The following is a 15,223-nucleotide window of genomic DNA, read 5'->3' as shown; positions in this document are numbered from 1 at the left end:
TTGGGGTTTGAATCTTGATGCATTTGATTAGATTTGAAAAATTCTAGGCCGGTGTCATTGAATGCAGTGTCTAGCCTCTCCTTGTCCCTTTGGACACCCTCTGACCTTGCCCTCCCTTTCAATATTGTTCTTTTTGAAATCCCCACCCACTTTTCTCTCCATGATTTTGTGTGAAAACATTAGATTTTAAATCTGCTCCTCTGTCTAAGGTGCTGTTGCGTTACGGACTGTGGCGGTTGTGTTGTTAAGGAGGTGACGCATGCGTGGATCCTATCATGAGGTTCTACACTGCGCCACACCTCTTCTTGCACAGAGGATTACGGTCCTTTTGCAGTCCATGTTCAACACCGCCAATATCTGAATACTCCGGAGGTCTCTGTCTCGCTCCCACTGCCCCGTGGGCCCTCCCCCACATGTGTTTGCAGTATGTTCCTGACATGCCTGCTGGTGTTGATAATGCATCAACCAGCACCGGTTTTTAATTGGGGGTCTCGCGATGCTCTTCCCCCAGAGAAGATTTACTTTCGACTCTGGCAGACAGGGAAGACAGGGACGGTCATCGCATCCCAGCCAGAGCTGGGCCAGACTCGAACCCAGGTCCCAGTGTTCTGAGCATCACTCTTTTCCTGACTCACCATTACCTCGAGGGTGAAACCCTCTGGGACTCCAGCTAAACATGGGGGCTTACCGTGCCCTCTCCTCCAGTGGCCTGGAGCTCCATCCGGTGTTGGTATACAACAGGCACAGTGGACGGGTCTCTTGAGGACACGAAATGGTGAACGCTTGGCTGCTAACTGAAAGGTTGGGAGGAGGGGCTCAAGCCCCCTCGGGCACCTCGGGAGAAAATCCTGGTGACCAGCTTCCCAAACACCAGCCTCGGAAGCCCACCAGGCCCAGCGCTGCTCAGACACAGATGGGGTTGCTGTCCAGGATGGCTGGGTAGCAACCGCTTTTAAGTTTGCTGTGTGGCCGGAATGAGGCCAGCTCTTCTCCTTGGCTTCTTGGCGTCTCCGCCAACATTCTTTTAACGATCAAATGCTCTGAGACCAGAAGGGACACCAAGTTGCGGGGGCCGTCCTCTGGGCGTCCCTCCCCCTGGACCCAGCGCCCTGGTCCTGGATGCCTCTGCAGCTCTCTGGGGCCTCGTGCAGCTGCTTGTCAGATTTTCCTGTTCTTGGTCTGGAACAAACTGGCTTTCCGTTCCTTCTCTGCACTTCTGTGCCGTGCTCATTGCCACCAACCCCTGCACATGTGTGGCTCCGTGAAGCTTACCATGCAGACTGCCCACTGCCCATGCCCACTTCCCACTGTCTGGTCATGTCTCCATCACGGATGCAGGCCTGGATATTTCCTCCTGGGAAAACACAGGAGGGGCCTGCTGAGGGTCCATGTGATGTTTGTGACCGCCAGTCTTGCCCGCCGGGCCCAGAAGCCTTCCCTGACTCCACTGTCCCCTCTCATGCACCCACCAACTCCCGCTGCCTCTGTGGGCCCTCCCCTCCCCAGGTCGCATGCAAGAAGCATGCTCTGGAGGAGCAGCTGGCACAGAGCCTGCAGGACCGGGAGGCCCAGATGGACACCCTGCAGCGAGCCCTGCAGGAGAAAGAGGCTTTGTCCGAGGAGCAGGCACAGCTGCTGGCCAAGCAGGAGGCCCTGGAGAGACACAGCCAAGTCACGGCCAAGGAGGCCACTGAGCTCAGGTAGCTTTGAGTCTATGGTCTGGGCACACCCCGGAGAGCCTGAAGCCTGGCAGGGCAGACCCTCCCACCATGGCGAGGGCTGCAAATGAGCTCTGTGCATGGGGAGAGGCTGTGCCCTGGGTTGGGGGCCCTGAGAAGAGATGAGGTTCAGTGGGGCCCTGGGCATGTCTCCCGGATGGCATGGCTGGCTCCCGTGTCCTCGCTGGCCTGTAGCTCCAGATTCCAGTGACCGTCATCTGGGCGACATTCTCCCTCTCACTGGACGATAGCCAGTGAGGGCCTGTTAAGGGGCCGCAGTGGACGTTCTTGGGTGTACATTGCCAGTGCACGTGACTTCCTGCAGAACTGCCACTGAGAGGCAAAACGCCTGCACGCTTAAAATTTAGGGGGCGTTGGGCTCCCCCCTGAGAAAGCAGTGCCACACCCTGCCAGCCGGGTTCTGTGGGTGTGCTATGTCTTTGCTGGGCTGGCATGTGGCTGATATCCCTGCACATTGGTGGCCCCGTCTCGCTGGGTCCAGGTGAGTGGCCGCAGAGGCTGGAGGCGCGCTGGTCACTTGGTGTCCTTTGTAAGTATGGTCATTTCTCTGTAGGATCTCCAGCGTCCTGTCCATGCTTGGCAGAGGTGCACTGGAGTGTTGGGTCTTAGCCAGAGGCACAGCCATAGACGGGGGTGCGGGTGTTGTGGGTCCCGCTGAGTCACCTGTGAGCCCGTGCACAACAGAAGGAGACACTGCCCGGTCCTGCTCCAGCCTCTCCACGGTCACTATGCTTAAGGAGCCCAGTGTTGTAGCCACTGTCTGTCCATCTCGTTGAAGGTCCTTCTGTTTTGCACTGCGTGTGTGTGTGTGTGTGTGTGTGTGTGTGATCCTCAGGGAGCTCAATGGGCTAGGCACTGAGCTGCTAACAAGGTCAGTGGTTCAAACCCACCAGCCACTCCTTGTGTGGAATATGCAGCAGTCTGGTCCCACAAAGATTCCATCTCTCACCGGCATGACGCTCATTCTGACTCGTAGCGACCCTATAGAGCAGAGGTTTCCAAACCTGTCCATCTCCATGGGATCAGAAAGCCTCGTCTTTCTCCCAAGGAGCAGCTGGTGGTTTAGAACTGCTGGCTTTATGCTGAACAATCCAACGTGTAACCCAGCGGCCAGGATTCCCACCATTTCTGACAGGTCTTCAGGCTGAGAGTCCCAGTTTAGGGAGCTAGCCAGGCCAGGCTCTTCCTGGTTCTGCCTGCTTTTGTAACCTGGGAATTAGCGTTTGTCCCCTAGGACTCAGAGCCTTTTGTAAGACACCACGCAGAAACATTCTAGTGCTGCTGTGGGCTAGGCATTGGGTTGCATGGTTGACAGTTCAAATCTACCAGCTGCTCCTTGGGGAAAAGGACAGGGGCTTCCTACTCCTGTGAAGACTGACCGTCTCAGAAGCCCCCAAGGGCAGTTCCGCCCTGTGCTACAGGGCGCTCACTGTGAGTCAGCATCAGCTCAGTGGCAGAGAGTTTGCTTTGGGTTTGGAACCACAGAGGAAAGACCTGCTTTCTGAACTAGACCACAGATGTGCAGGCCCTCACCAGGACGCGACCCCTGCCCAGCCGGGCTGCCGGGGCTGCTTCCCTGCCTTCCTGTGCTGCTGGGAGAGATGGCTGCCCCTGCAGGGCCTGATGCGCTGGCCTGCCTCAGCACCACCCACCTGGGCGAGGCTGTATCCCCCTCTCCCGCTGCTCCCGGCAGGGGCCCGGGAAGGGTGACCTTGGTCTGATGCTCACCCACAGGGCACAGAGGGACTCCCTGGAGAGCAGCCTCTTTGAGGCCCAGCAGCTGGTGGTGCAGCTTCGGGCTCAGCAGGAGCAGCTGGAAGGAGAAGCCCGAAAGGCACACCGCACTCGACAGGCCCTGCAAGGTGCTGTCCAAGTCCCTGGGGAGCAGGGGGCTGCCCCACCAGATGCGTCCAGGGCACGGGGGGAAGATCTGCTGCCCCTGCTACCAGACGAGCCATGTCAGCCCTTGGCCTTGAGGGTGGGCGGGTCCCTGCCAGGTCCACTGATTGGTGCTGGCCCGAGGCTTAAGGGCACAGCCACAGGTCAGCAAGCTGACTGTCTGTCCACTCTGAGTCCCACATGAGAGCCTCCCACCCCCCACCCAGCGTGAGCCTGATCCTGCTGTCCCCAAGCCCACTCTCATCCAGCACGGTGTGTGAGCTGGATGGGACCTGACACCCGGTCCTCTCCAGTGGACATGGAGCAGCTGAAGAGCTCGGGGGAGGTCCGGGAGACCCAGCTGCAGTGGGACCTGGAGCAGCTCCGGCGGCAGGTGGGGCAGCTGCAACAGAACTCGCAGCTGGCCCTGGAGAGCGGGGCACTGGCCCACCGTGAGGACCTGGCGAGGCTCCAGGAGGAGAAGGTCGGCCCACCCAGACCCACCCGGCATGGCCCCTGCCCAGGGCTCTCCCATGCTCTGCAGATCACAGGCCTCGGGCTGGGAACAAGGGCGGAGGGGAGACTAATCAAGGACAATGAACAACTGGTACAGAGGGGACCACAGAGGGCCCTGCAAACTTGCCCGATACCAGACTCCAGGGTCCCTCTCGCAGGGAGGGTGTGGAGACCAGGATGTGGGCAGCCTCGGGCCCTGGAGCTGTAGTCACAGGCCACTGGTTATAGGCTTGGGGGGAGCGGGAGGCCCTGCTAGAGGTGGCATGTGCTTGGTAGGGGTGAGGTCCAAGGAAGGTGTACAAAATGCTAAACCAACATGTGGGGGCGGGCACTGAACGCCAGAGAGGCTCATGTTTCCACGTGCAAGGCAGGGGAGGGCAGCAGAGTGGACTCAGAAGCTCTGGGGACCATCATCCTCCCCATCTTCCATCCATCCATCCATCCATCCATCCATCCATCCATCCATCCATCCATCCTTTCTGCATCCATGAATCCATCATCCCCCATCCACCTTCCATCTAGCCACCATCCATCCATCATCCCTCCATCCATGTATCTATCATCCCCATCCACCCTCAATCTATCCATCATTGCTCCATCCATCTATCCATCCTTTCTCCATCCTTGTATCCATCATCCCCCATCCACCCTCCATCTACCCATTCTCCCTCCATCTATCCATCCTTTCTCCATCCATGTATCCATCATCCCTCCATCCATCAACCCATCATCTCTCCATCCATGTATCCATTATCCCCATCATCCCCTACCCGTCGTCCATCTATCCATCATCCCCCATCCATCAACCCATCATCTCTCCATCCATGTATCCATTATCCCCATCATCCCCTACCCGTCATCCATCTATCCATCATCCCCCATCCATCAACCCATCATCTCTCCATCCATGTATCCATTATCCCCATCATTCCCTACCCGTCGTCCATCTATCCATCATCCCCCATCCACCATGCAACTGTCCATCTTCCTCCATCCACCCCTCCAGTTCCTCACCCATATGCACATTCATGTGGACCTCCCCACACCCATATCTACATCCATCTGGACATCTTCCCACCCACCCACTCATCTCACAAGTCACATTTCACGCACGACCATGGGCACGCGGCAGTCTCACGCATCCTGACCTGTGCAGTCCTGACAGCCTGTCCCTTGTTGGATGCAGGAGGCCATGCGCCTGGCGCTGACCCGAGAGAAGGCGGTGGCCCTGTGCCAGCTGGAACAAGAGAAGGAGCTGGTGGCACAAGGTGCGGCCGAGAGGGCAGCTCTGAAGGAGGAAATTCAGAACCTGAGGCAGGAGCGGGACGAGAGCCTCCTGCAGCTGGAGCGTGAGATGCAGCAGGTGACGGGGAAGGTCCAGACAGTGGGGGGCAGAGTCCGCACCCGCTTGGTGCGCCTTCTCTGACCCAGCAGCCCCACAGGGAGATTCAGCCTTTCTAACTCACTGGAATGTCAGGGTATCGGCCCCCAACAATCTAACTGGTCCTTAGGAGTGACTTTATGATTACGGAAAATAACAGACAGACAGGCAGACAGTAGGGCACAGGGGTTCTTTGCCCCATGCCAGGACCAAGAGAGTGAGTGAGTGTATTTTCCAGAGGGTATGTATAACGGGCTTACAGATCTTTTCAAAGACACGCTGGTCATGCACTTGGCATATTACATAGTCATGGGCAGCATCATAAGCGGGTAACATAAACAGGCAATGAAGTGGGTCATAGTCTTGACCTAGTGCTAATTGACCTCAAATGCCCCTGAGCTTTCCCCAGGGAGCAATCTATGATCACTGTCAGCTTGCTACACTTTATGGTGGGTTGGGCTGTCGAGCCTGATTGCTCGGACCTACAGAGAACCTCCAGGCACAGTGAACACACAGGAATGACACCTCCTTTACGGAGGTTCCTTCATGACCATTCCTTTATGGAGGTTATTGAAGGGGCTGTGCTCAGTCATGAGAATGTATATTAAGATTTATTTATGTCTCATCACCATGAGGGTCTTCCCCCACTGGAGTTGGCTCTCCAGGCCTGTTACTAGGAGCAGGGAAGTTTTAGCTGCAGGACATCCCCATCCAGCCCCTCGGTGGACCACGCTGCAGTTAGAGGGGTTTTTCTCCCACAGCAGTCCTGAGACAGTCATGCAGCCACCCATCGAACTCCCCATCCCCCATCTTCCTAGCCATCCATGCCTCTGCCCGCCCATCTTTCCATACACTCACCCATCCATGCATGCATCTGCCTGTCCATCCATCCATCCATCCATCCATCCATCCATCCATCCATCCATCCACCTTTCCATTCATCTATTTCCATTCATCTACTATCCTTCCATCCATCCTTCCATTTATCTATCCATATGTCTGTACATCCATTCATCCATCTATATATCCATTTATCCATCCATGCATCTGCCCATTTGCCGATCTACCCGTCCAGCCTCATACCAGATGTTCAGCCATGCAGGTGACCACACACCCAGGCATCCATCAGCACACCTATGTGACCACTCGACTGGCTCATCATTTACCTCTCCACCCCTGTGCACACAGCGTATGTTGCTCTTTGTCATGGCTAAGCAGTGTTCCCTGGGTGAGGGGTCATCCTTTGTCCCGGGGCCCCTCGGTGGACATCCAGGTGTCCGAGTTCTCCTGCTGCTTTGCAGCACTGCGATGGATGGTCCTGAGCACTGGTCACTCTGCACATACACTGTCCCCAGCTGCCTCACTGAATGGCCTGTTCAGATGGGCAGTGTGTGTGCACCAGGTCCCTCTGCCCTCCCAGCCTCCCTGAGCCCAGCATAGCTCTGTGCCCGTGTCTCTATGATTGGTGAAACTTGGCGTCTGGGGACTTGACAGAGCATCAGGGGCTTTGCCTCTGTGCACCAGAGTCAGGGGCGGGGGTGGGGTGCTCTAGGGGGTTAGCTATGTAGTGCCTGTCTGTGCTGGGTCTTTAGCGAGTGGGGTCTTCACAGGTACAGGACATCTTGTGCTGGGGGTCAGAAGTTGGGGGCTCAGGAAGATGCTCCGAGCCCCACCCCAACCAGATCGCTGCCCCAGGACCCAGCTTGTAGGTGGGGGAAAGCAAGAGCAGTGTCTGTGGGGAGTCCCCACCCATCCCAACACAGCGGTTGCAGGCAGGGCATTAGGGCCAGGAGCTATGAGGTTCAGAGACCCTCGTGACCCTGGCCAGCACCTCTGTCCCCTCCAGGCCCTTTCTCAGAAGGAAGCAGAGAGGAGCCTGCTGAGGGAGGAGCTGTCCAAGGCCACACAGGAGCTGGAACGGGCACAGTGGGAGGCCCAGGGCCAGCAGGAGCGAGCTGAGGTGAGCCCTACCCACCCCCCAGACATACCCTCCTCCTGACAACACTGTGTGCCTGGGTCTCAGTTTCCCCCGCATCTCCTGGCCCCTTCGGGGAGGAGACTGTCTTCTCGGGCACCGAGTGTCCTCAGTTACGGGGGCAACCACCCACTCCAACAGACAGACAGAGAAACTTCGTCAGCCTCTCACTTGACCCCTCGCCAGGGTGGCCTGGCAGGCAGCACTCTGAGAACCCAAGTCCCAGGTCACCGGTGCTGTCCTGGGCAGGGGGCCCCTGAGCTCCCAGGCCAGCCTGAGACGTCAGCCACACTCCCAGAGACAGGGAGGGGGAGTCTCCATGCAAGACAGACGCTACAGGATCCGGAAGGAAGGGGCATGTGCCCTGCTCACAGGAAGGAGCCACATAGCCAGAAGACCCCCCTCCCTCAGGGGGCGACGCAGTCCAGGGTGCTCAGCCCTGGCCCCTCACCTCACCCCCAACCTATTCCACCCTGTTTCCTGTGCCCGCATTAGCAGTGATACCTCAGAACATTCTGGAACTCCTGAACTCCTACTGATCCTGGAGAACCAGGCCAGGATATGTGTGTAGAACTCAGATCCAGTGGCCTGGCCACTTCGAGTTGGGAGGGAATGGAGGGACAGTGGCTTGGGACACAACCTTCCCCCTGACCTGCCCACGTCCACCAGTCCCTGAGGTGTCTGCATCGAGGTGGGTGTTGTACAGGTAGTGGCCCCCCCCCCACCCGGCCGACACCACCACACCACTCTGGGCAGGACCACCCTGGGATGCCTGAGCCAAGTGCTTCCCACTCCCCAGAGTCCCTCGGCCCGTGTCCAGAGTACAGACGACCAGAGGGGCAGCAACACAGGCCTCTGAGGGCAGAGCTGGCTGCTGGAGCCCCCTATCACCCTGGTGCTCGGGCTCCCAGCCAGACAGCCCTTTGGGGAGCTCATTAGGGACACTGCCAGCTCAGCTTGGGAAATGGAGATTAGCCCACTGGGAGGGCACTTGGCAGCAGTAACATAAGCAGGTGCCCTCATGCCGGCCAGCACCTGTCCCCTGCTGCCTGCAGGGTGTCAGGGCACCCAGGCCTGGGGCTGGAGAAGGCAACTCCAATGGCCCCTTTGTGCCCATTTAGTGGCCTGGGGAGCTGGTGGCCCTCCCGCAGACCCTGAGTGGAGGTGGCCGTGTGAATACATAGTCCAGCTCCAGAGGCCTCCACACACCCATGGGTGCCAGCATGAGGGAGGAGCTCTCCTGGCCATGAGGACATGGCTGTGGGGCAATGAGTGTCCTGGCCCCTGGGTGCACGGTCACTCAGGGAGTGTGTTGTGGGGCAGTGAGGCTCCTGGCCTGCTGAAAGGAGGACTTTGTACAGGTGTGTGAGGTGGGATCCTCCCGGTGCATGTCCACGACATCCCTCCCCACTCTCCCACTACCCCCGTGCATCTAGGACACCAGGCGTCAGCCAGGTCTGTCTGACGAGGAAAATAAGGGCCAGGCTAACAAGGGCCTTGCGTGGTCTCAGGGATGTGGGTGCAGGGTGGCCACTCCTCCTTTGGCCACAGCCACATGTCCTGGGCTATGCGTCTAGGCCAGGGGGCAGGCTACCTTCTCTGAGAGGGTCGAGTGGCCCTGAGCCTAGCAGCACATGGGTCCAGGAGATGGGCACCAGCCAGGGCCTGTAAGACCCAAAAGCTCTCCTGGGGAGAGGTGCTGCCCAGGCCCACATGGCCATCCGGCCCCCAAGCAGGGGCAGAAATGTGCAGCGGTAGGTGCTACTTCCCTAACCACCTACCCACCTGCCCTGGCCTGGGGGCTTTGGGAAAGGGCCAGAAGACAGGGAGCCCTTGGTCCCCCATCCCCAGCTCCTGTGAGGGGCCTGTGCTCCCTGCCTGGTGCCTAGTCCCTGGTCCCTCCAGCCATAGCCCTCTCCCCGGCACTACCTGCATGAGCAGCACACCTGGTCTCAGGGCAGAGGTCGCCTGACAGACCTGTCCTCCCTGCCACCAGGCCACCATATCCACGCTGACTGAGGAGCTGAGGGTCCTTCAGGCCCAGTTTGCAAATGCCATCTCTGCCCACCAAGCGCAGGCCGCGGCCCTGAACACCAACCTCCGGGAGGTGGCAGCTGAGCGGAGCAGCTCAGGGAGGGAGGTGAGGTGGGAGGCAGGGGGCTTGGGCTTGGACTCAGCTGGGGAGCGGAGGGGACTGAGTTGCTGGTGGGCCTGAACTGAGGGGAGAGAGGGTGAGGGCAGGCCACGAGGCAGAGGTCCCAGGACCTGGGATAGGCCTGCACCCCCTTCCAGGTGTGGGGAGCAGGCCTGAGTCCCTCCCTCCCAGATTCAGGGTCAGCTCTGCACCCCTCTGTTTTGGGACATGGGCCTGTACCCCTCTCTCCCCACTGACTCGAAAGAGGCCCTCTAGGAGATGGATTTGGCTAGGGAGAAGCAGGGCCTGGGCTGAGGCAGTGCCACACTGCATCCAGGGAGAATTACCAGACCCTCCCGGAGCCTGGAGGGGGCCTGGGACCCGGGCCTGGGCACCTCATCCACCTGGCTTACAACACACATCCCCAGACTCCTCTATCTCGGGGAGAGGGAGGCTGTGACCCCCACAGAGGAGACCCCCTCCCCACCTTGGTGTACCTGTGTTCAGTACAGCCCTTCACCCAGGAGAGCCCATCTGCCTGACACCCCCGCCCCGCCCCCCCAGCAGAGAGAGCTCCTTGGCTGAGGCCCTGTTCCCAGCAGGGGCTGGATGGTGGAGGGACTGGGGGCAGGGCCATAGAGGGATAAATGCTGGGCTGTTAATCCTGAGGTCGGTGGTTCAAAGGCACCAGCTGCTCATGGGGAGGCCGATGAGGCCGTCTGCTCCTGTGTAGATTACGGTCTCGGAAATGTGGGGGCAGCTCTGCCCTGTCCTGTAAGGTCGCTGTGCAGTTACAGTCTCAGACATGCAGGGGTGATGGGGGCAGCTGTGTTCTGCCTTGTGGGGTCGCAGTGAGTCAGGACTGATGGCGTGCAGCAGTGGGTGTCCGGCTTGGGGCAGAGGGACAGTGGAAGAGGGTGTGCATGTTGGGCATGGGGGTTGCTCTCAGGGGCGCGTGGCTGACCCTGGAGTCCCCAGGAGCCACAGGACAGGGGCAGAGGCCCAAGCTGAGCTGAGGGGGCTCAGAGGCAGGCATGAATGAGGGGAGTTTCTGAGGCCGGTCTGACAGGACTGGGGAGCAGTGGGCTCAGGGTTTAGGACTGGGGTTGAGGAGGGGCTGCCGGAGCCAGGTGAGGCCCTTGAACTCCAGTCCTGACTCTGTGCCAAAGCTAGCAGGCGGCACTGACCTGGCGCCAGAGCGAGTGGCCGTGGGCTCCAGGTCTGGGGGTGGCCCTGCTGGCAGCAGTGGTGAGGAGAGGGGCTCACCCCTCCAGAACACCCCCAAGGGGGGTGGGGGCCAGGCCGGGAGAGGGCCCAGAGGAAGCGAGCATGATTTAACATGACAGGCTGTTTACTTTGGCCTGAGAGAGAAAGGTCCCCTTTCAACAGATTTCAAAGCCGGCCAGACCCCGACCGCAGGGAGAGCCAAGGGCAGGCTTTACAACCGGGCCTCCGGAGGAGCTCCAGGTTCTGGGGGAGGCAGCCCCCAAAAAGAGAGCGAGGAGCCCCCAGAAAGGGCGGGGGTGCAGCAGAGGCCCAGAGGCCAAAGAGGCAAGGGGGGTGCATCCCAGCAAGAGGCAGCCCGGAAGGACCCTCCCAGGCGCCAGGCTGGCCCCAGTCACCATGGAAACTGTAACATTTTCACAGCCTTTAAACTGGGAGCTGCAGGCCTCTCACAGCCCTGCCTGAGGTCCACACATGTGCGTTCACATGCATGCGCATACGTGTAAGCCCATCCACATATGTCACGCATGCATGTGAACCCCCAGCACACACGCACATGCGAGCACACCTGAACACCATCCACATGGGTGCCATGTGCTCATGTGTGTGCATGTACACAGATACAGGTGGGCATTCACACAGCACACATACATGTAGACATGTGCAGGCACCACACGTGCACATAGGCATTCCAAACACATATACATACACTGCAGTCCCACTTACATGTAAACAGATGCACGAGCATATGTGCATCACACACAGATAAATGTATACACTAAACACATATATGCACACACGGACAAAGGCATACATCAAACCCATCCATTGCTGTACATGAGTTACATACCCCATGCACTCATGTAAACATGCAGCATGCATATTTAAACAGGCACAATGCACACACACATATATGCATATAAGCAGACACACAGACCCATGTGCACACATGTACACATGCATGCAGATTCATGCACACCATGTGCATGCATTACTGCACACGTGTACAAATTCATGCACACACTCTACACCCGTATGCCGTGTGTGATCACTTGTGGGCACCACAGAGATGGATGTGTATGTGCACCAAGCGCAGAGTACATGATGCTCAATGCACCTCCCACGTGCTCAGATGCACACAGGATGCATGCATGTAGACCTGCATGCATTCGTGCATGCACGTGCACACATCCACACTCAGATGTACATGCACGTGCACGCACACACTCGCCCCCATGCCCCGCCGAGGTGCCACACCCTCTTGAACCCCCTGCCCTCTGTGCAGAGCCCATGAGCTTCCCCCTTGCAGGGGATTTCAAAAGAGGTTGTTTATACAATTTCTAGTAAAGAACTCATTTTTATAATCACATTAAGAGCTTTGGCTGTAAGATTCCTGTAACAGGGCCGCTGTTCTCATGGCGGGAGGCACGGGGGAGGGGGGCTCTGCCCACTGTTTTCCTTGCTCTCATCCCCTGTGCCCTGGGAAAGGCAAGCCCTTCCCTTCAGGGTGGATCGGCACTTTCTCTGGTCCTTGACCCTCTGGCGAGTTTCTGCTGAGCTCGGCGGAAAACGGAAAATGCTCGGCTGGGCGCCCACATGGGAGGGGGGGCAGCAGGGGGGTGGGGCCTGCCCCAAAACAGAGCCACAGTGAAGGGCTGGAGCCTTCCGGGCCTGGACAGTGGCCTGCGCCAGTGGCCAGGAGAAAGGGCTGCCAAGGCGGATCTAGGGGGCCTGGGCCCCGGCCCCAGTGGACAGGAGAGAGGGTTACTATTGGCAGACGTGGGGGCCTGGGACCCCCACACCCAGGGAGGCTGCCAACTCCTGTGCCCCCGCCCCAGGGCTCAGGCGATATGGGACTGCAGCCTCTCAGAGCACCCAGTCTTGGGACCAGAGGGCCAGGGAGCCAGGTGCTGGGAGCAGCTGTTCAACCCAGAGGGGGGCCTGCCAGTCTTCGTTCTCCACCAGATCTTCCCACTGGGAGGCCATGGGCTCTGTGGTGCCTCAGGGGTCAGTGGGCCTCGGATGAACCTCCAAACTCAGCAGAGCAGCTGAAGCCCCCAGATAATTCCCACCTTGTCATCTTCAGGTGAAGCAGGACAGGGTTGGGGGCTGGGCTGGGCTGTGAGCCCGACCGCTCAGGGGTTCAGGGGCCCTGCTGACTTGAGCATCCACAAGGAGTTGCCCCTGTCATGGCCAGAGCCCCTGAAGACAGACACAGAGGGAGCCTCCCTCCTCCCACCTCCCTGGCCCAGGCCCCCACCCTGAAGGGGAAGCTCCACCCTCACCCTAGGCCAGCCCTTGTCCCGACTGCCACTGTTGGAGGAGTGGGGGCCGGAGTCACAGGTGGGTTGGAGGGCGTGGGGGCCATGCAGACACTGCTGGCCAAGGAGGAAGCAGAGTCAGAGGGCAGGCCAGGAGGGTCCCGTGGTGTCTTCCCCCGTCCTGGTGAGCAGCCCAATGACCTGGGCAAGGGTGTGTGTGCCTTCTCCTGGGGGCCCCTGGGGATCCCACCCTCAGACACCTGCAGTCACTGGCACCTGAGGTCATGCCTGGGCAGCAGCCCCCATCCCCCTGGCCTCCAGCAGGCATCTCAGAGCACCACACTCACCCCCATCTCAGGCCGAGCAGCTGCGGGCACAGCTGGCCGTGGCTCAGGAAGAACTGGCCACACTGCAGCGGGAGTGGCGGGGCACCCAGGAGAGCCACGAAGAGGCTCGCCGTGCGCTGAGTGACGCTGCCAGCGAGAAGGACGTGCTGCAGCAGTCCAACAGGGAGCTCCGGGCCGCTGTCCGCATGGCCGAGCAGGAAAAAGCCAGGTGGAAATTGCAGAATGAGGGCACAGAGGGGGCCAGCAGGGTGGCTGGGGACCTGGGCAGGCCGGCCCTCAGAGGGGCATGCAGGCCGAGGCTGCAGGCTGGCAGGAGTGCACATGGAGTCCGCAGGGTGTGAACAGGTGGGAGCCTGGGCCCTGGACAGCGGTGTGTCTTGAAGACAAGCGGGACCTGCACAGGCAGGGTTCTGGGCATGGGCACCTTGGGCATGTGGGTCACCTCTAGGGAAGTTTTGCTCGGGGCGGGGGGTGGTCACCAGCCCCAGCCCTGGTCCTCCACAGCTTTCGGCGGGCCAAGGAGGAACAGGACCAGAAGGCACTGGTCCTCGAGGAGGCCTGGGCAGCCGCCCAGAAGGAGGCAGGTGAGCTCCGGGCCAGACTTCGAGAGGTGGAGAATGCACGGGTGGAAGCCCGCCGAGGCCTCCAGGAGCTGCGGAGACAGGTACGAGCTGCCAGGTGTGCTGCCCCGCCTTGAGCTCTTTTGAGACCAGGCCCCTGGGCCAGCCCAGGAGACCCTCCATGGGTGACCAGGTGCTGTGGCATGGAGTGCACCTGGGGGCAGGTGGCATCACTGGTTCCTGGGTGTGGCTCCCCAGGTCCCTTCCTCTCTGTGTGAGGAACTAAGAACCAAGGGCCCACAGCCAGCGGCGAGGCAGACTGAAGACAGCACGTGTGCGCGCACGCACCCACGCGTACACACGTGCGTGCACAGAGCAATCACTGCCCCAGAAGCTCTGACGTCCAGCTGCCTCCACTTGCTAGCTCTGGGTGAGGGCTAAGTCCCCTCCCCATCAGTGACCTGTGTTTGCAAGTGAGTTAGCTTCTCAGTCAGTTTCCCGTCTCTTGCTCCTGCCCTTCCTTCAAGTTGATCCCAGCTCACAGCGGTCTGGGAGGATGGCGAAGGATGGGCCTGTGGGTTTCTGAGGCCATGCATCTTCTTGTGGCTGTCCGGGGCCGCCCAGTCGGCTTTGACGCACAGCAACTGTATGTACAAGAGGAGGAAACGCCACCGGATCTTGCACCGTCCTCACACGTCTTCCTGTGCCTGAGCCCGTAGTTGTTGCCGCCACTATGTCTGTCCATCTGGTCAGAGGCCGTCCTCCTTGTTGCTGCCCTTCCACTGCACCAAGCACGATGTCCTTCTCCCGGGACTGGTCTCTCCGACCACATGTCCAAAGTACATGAGACTAAGTCTCACCATCTTTGCTTCCAAGGAGCATTCTGGCTGTACTTCTTCCCACACACGTTTGTTTGTTCCTTTGGCCGTCCATGGTACTTCAGTGCTCTTCTCCAGCACCACCCATCATTCAAGTGCATCGATTCTTCTTCGGTCTTCCTTAGTCAATGTCCGACTTTCACATGCATATGAAGCAACTAAAAATGCCATGGTGTGTTAGTCAAGGTGGACGAGAGAAACAAATTCACAGACACTCATAGGTGTATAAGAAAGAGCGTTATATACAAGAGCAGTTGAATATTGAGAAAACAGCCCAGCCCAGTCCAGATCAAGTCCATAAGTCTGATACCAATCTATAAATTCCTCTTC

General features: G+C 59.1%; 1 protein-coding gene across 1 annotated transcript in view; it reads left to right on the top strand.

Moving 5' to 3' along the window:
- CROCC2 (ciliary rootlet coiled-coil, rootletin family member 2) overlaps positions 1 to 15,223 on the top strand; it is a 46,053-nt gene that overhangs the window by 13,360 nt on the left and 17,470 nt on the right. The window contains exons 15-22 of the mRNA XM_075530110.1: positions 1,507 to 1,700; positions 3,474 to 3,601; positions 3,932 to 4,101; positions 5,320 to 5,496; positions 7,361 to 7,474; positions 9,486 to 9,629; positions 13,467 to 13,663; positions 13,960 to 14,119. Of these exons, the coding sequence (XP_075386225.1) occupies positions 1,507 to 1,700; positions 3,474 to 3,601; positions 3,932 to 4,101; positions 5,320 to 5,496; positions 7,361 to 7,474; positions 9,486 to 9,629; positions 13,467 to 13,663; positions 13,960 to 14,119 (1,284 nt within the window). The remainder of the gene's footprint in view (positions 1 to 1,506; positions 1,701 to 3,473; positions 3,602 to 3,931; positions 4,102 to 5,319; positions 5,497 to 7,360; positions 7,475 to 9,485; positions 9,630 to 13,466; positions 13,664 to 13,959; positions 14,120 to 15,223) is intronic.

Source organism: Tenrec ecaudatus, chromosome 13 (assembly GCF_050624435.1).
Source record: "Tenrec ecaudatus isolate mTenEca1 chromosome 13, mTenEca1.hap1, whole genome shotgun sequence".
Lineage (NCBI taxonomy): Eukaryota > Metazoa > Chordata > Mammalia > Afrosoricida > Tenrecidae > Tenrec > Tenrec ecaudatus.
The sequence above is the reverse complement of the archived record's forward strand: the minus strand, read 5'-3'. Positions and strand labels throughout refer to the sequence as shown.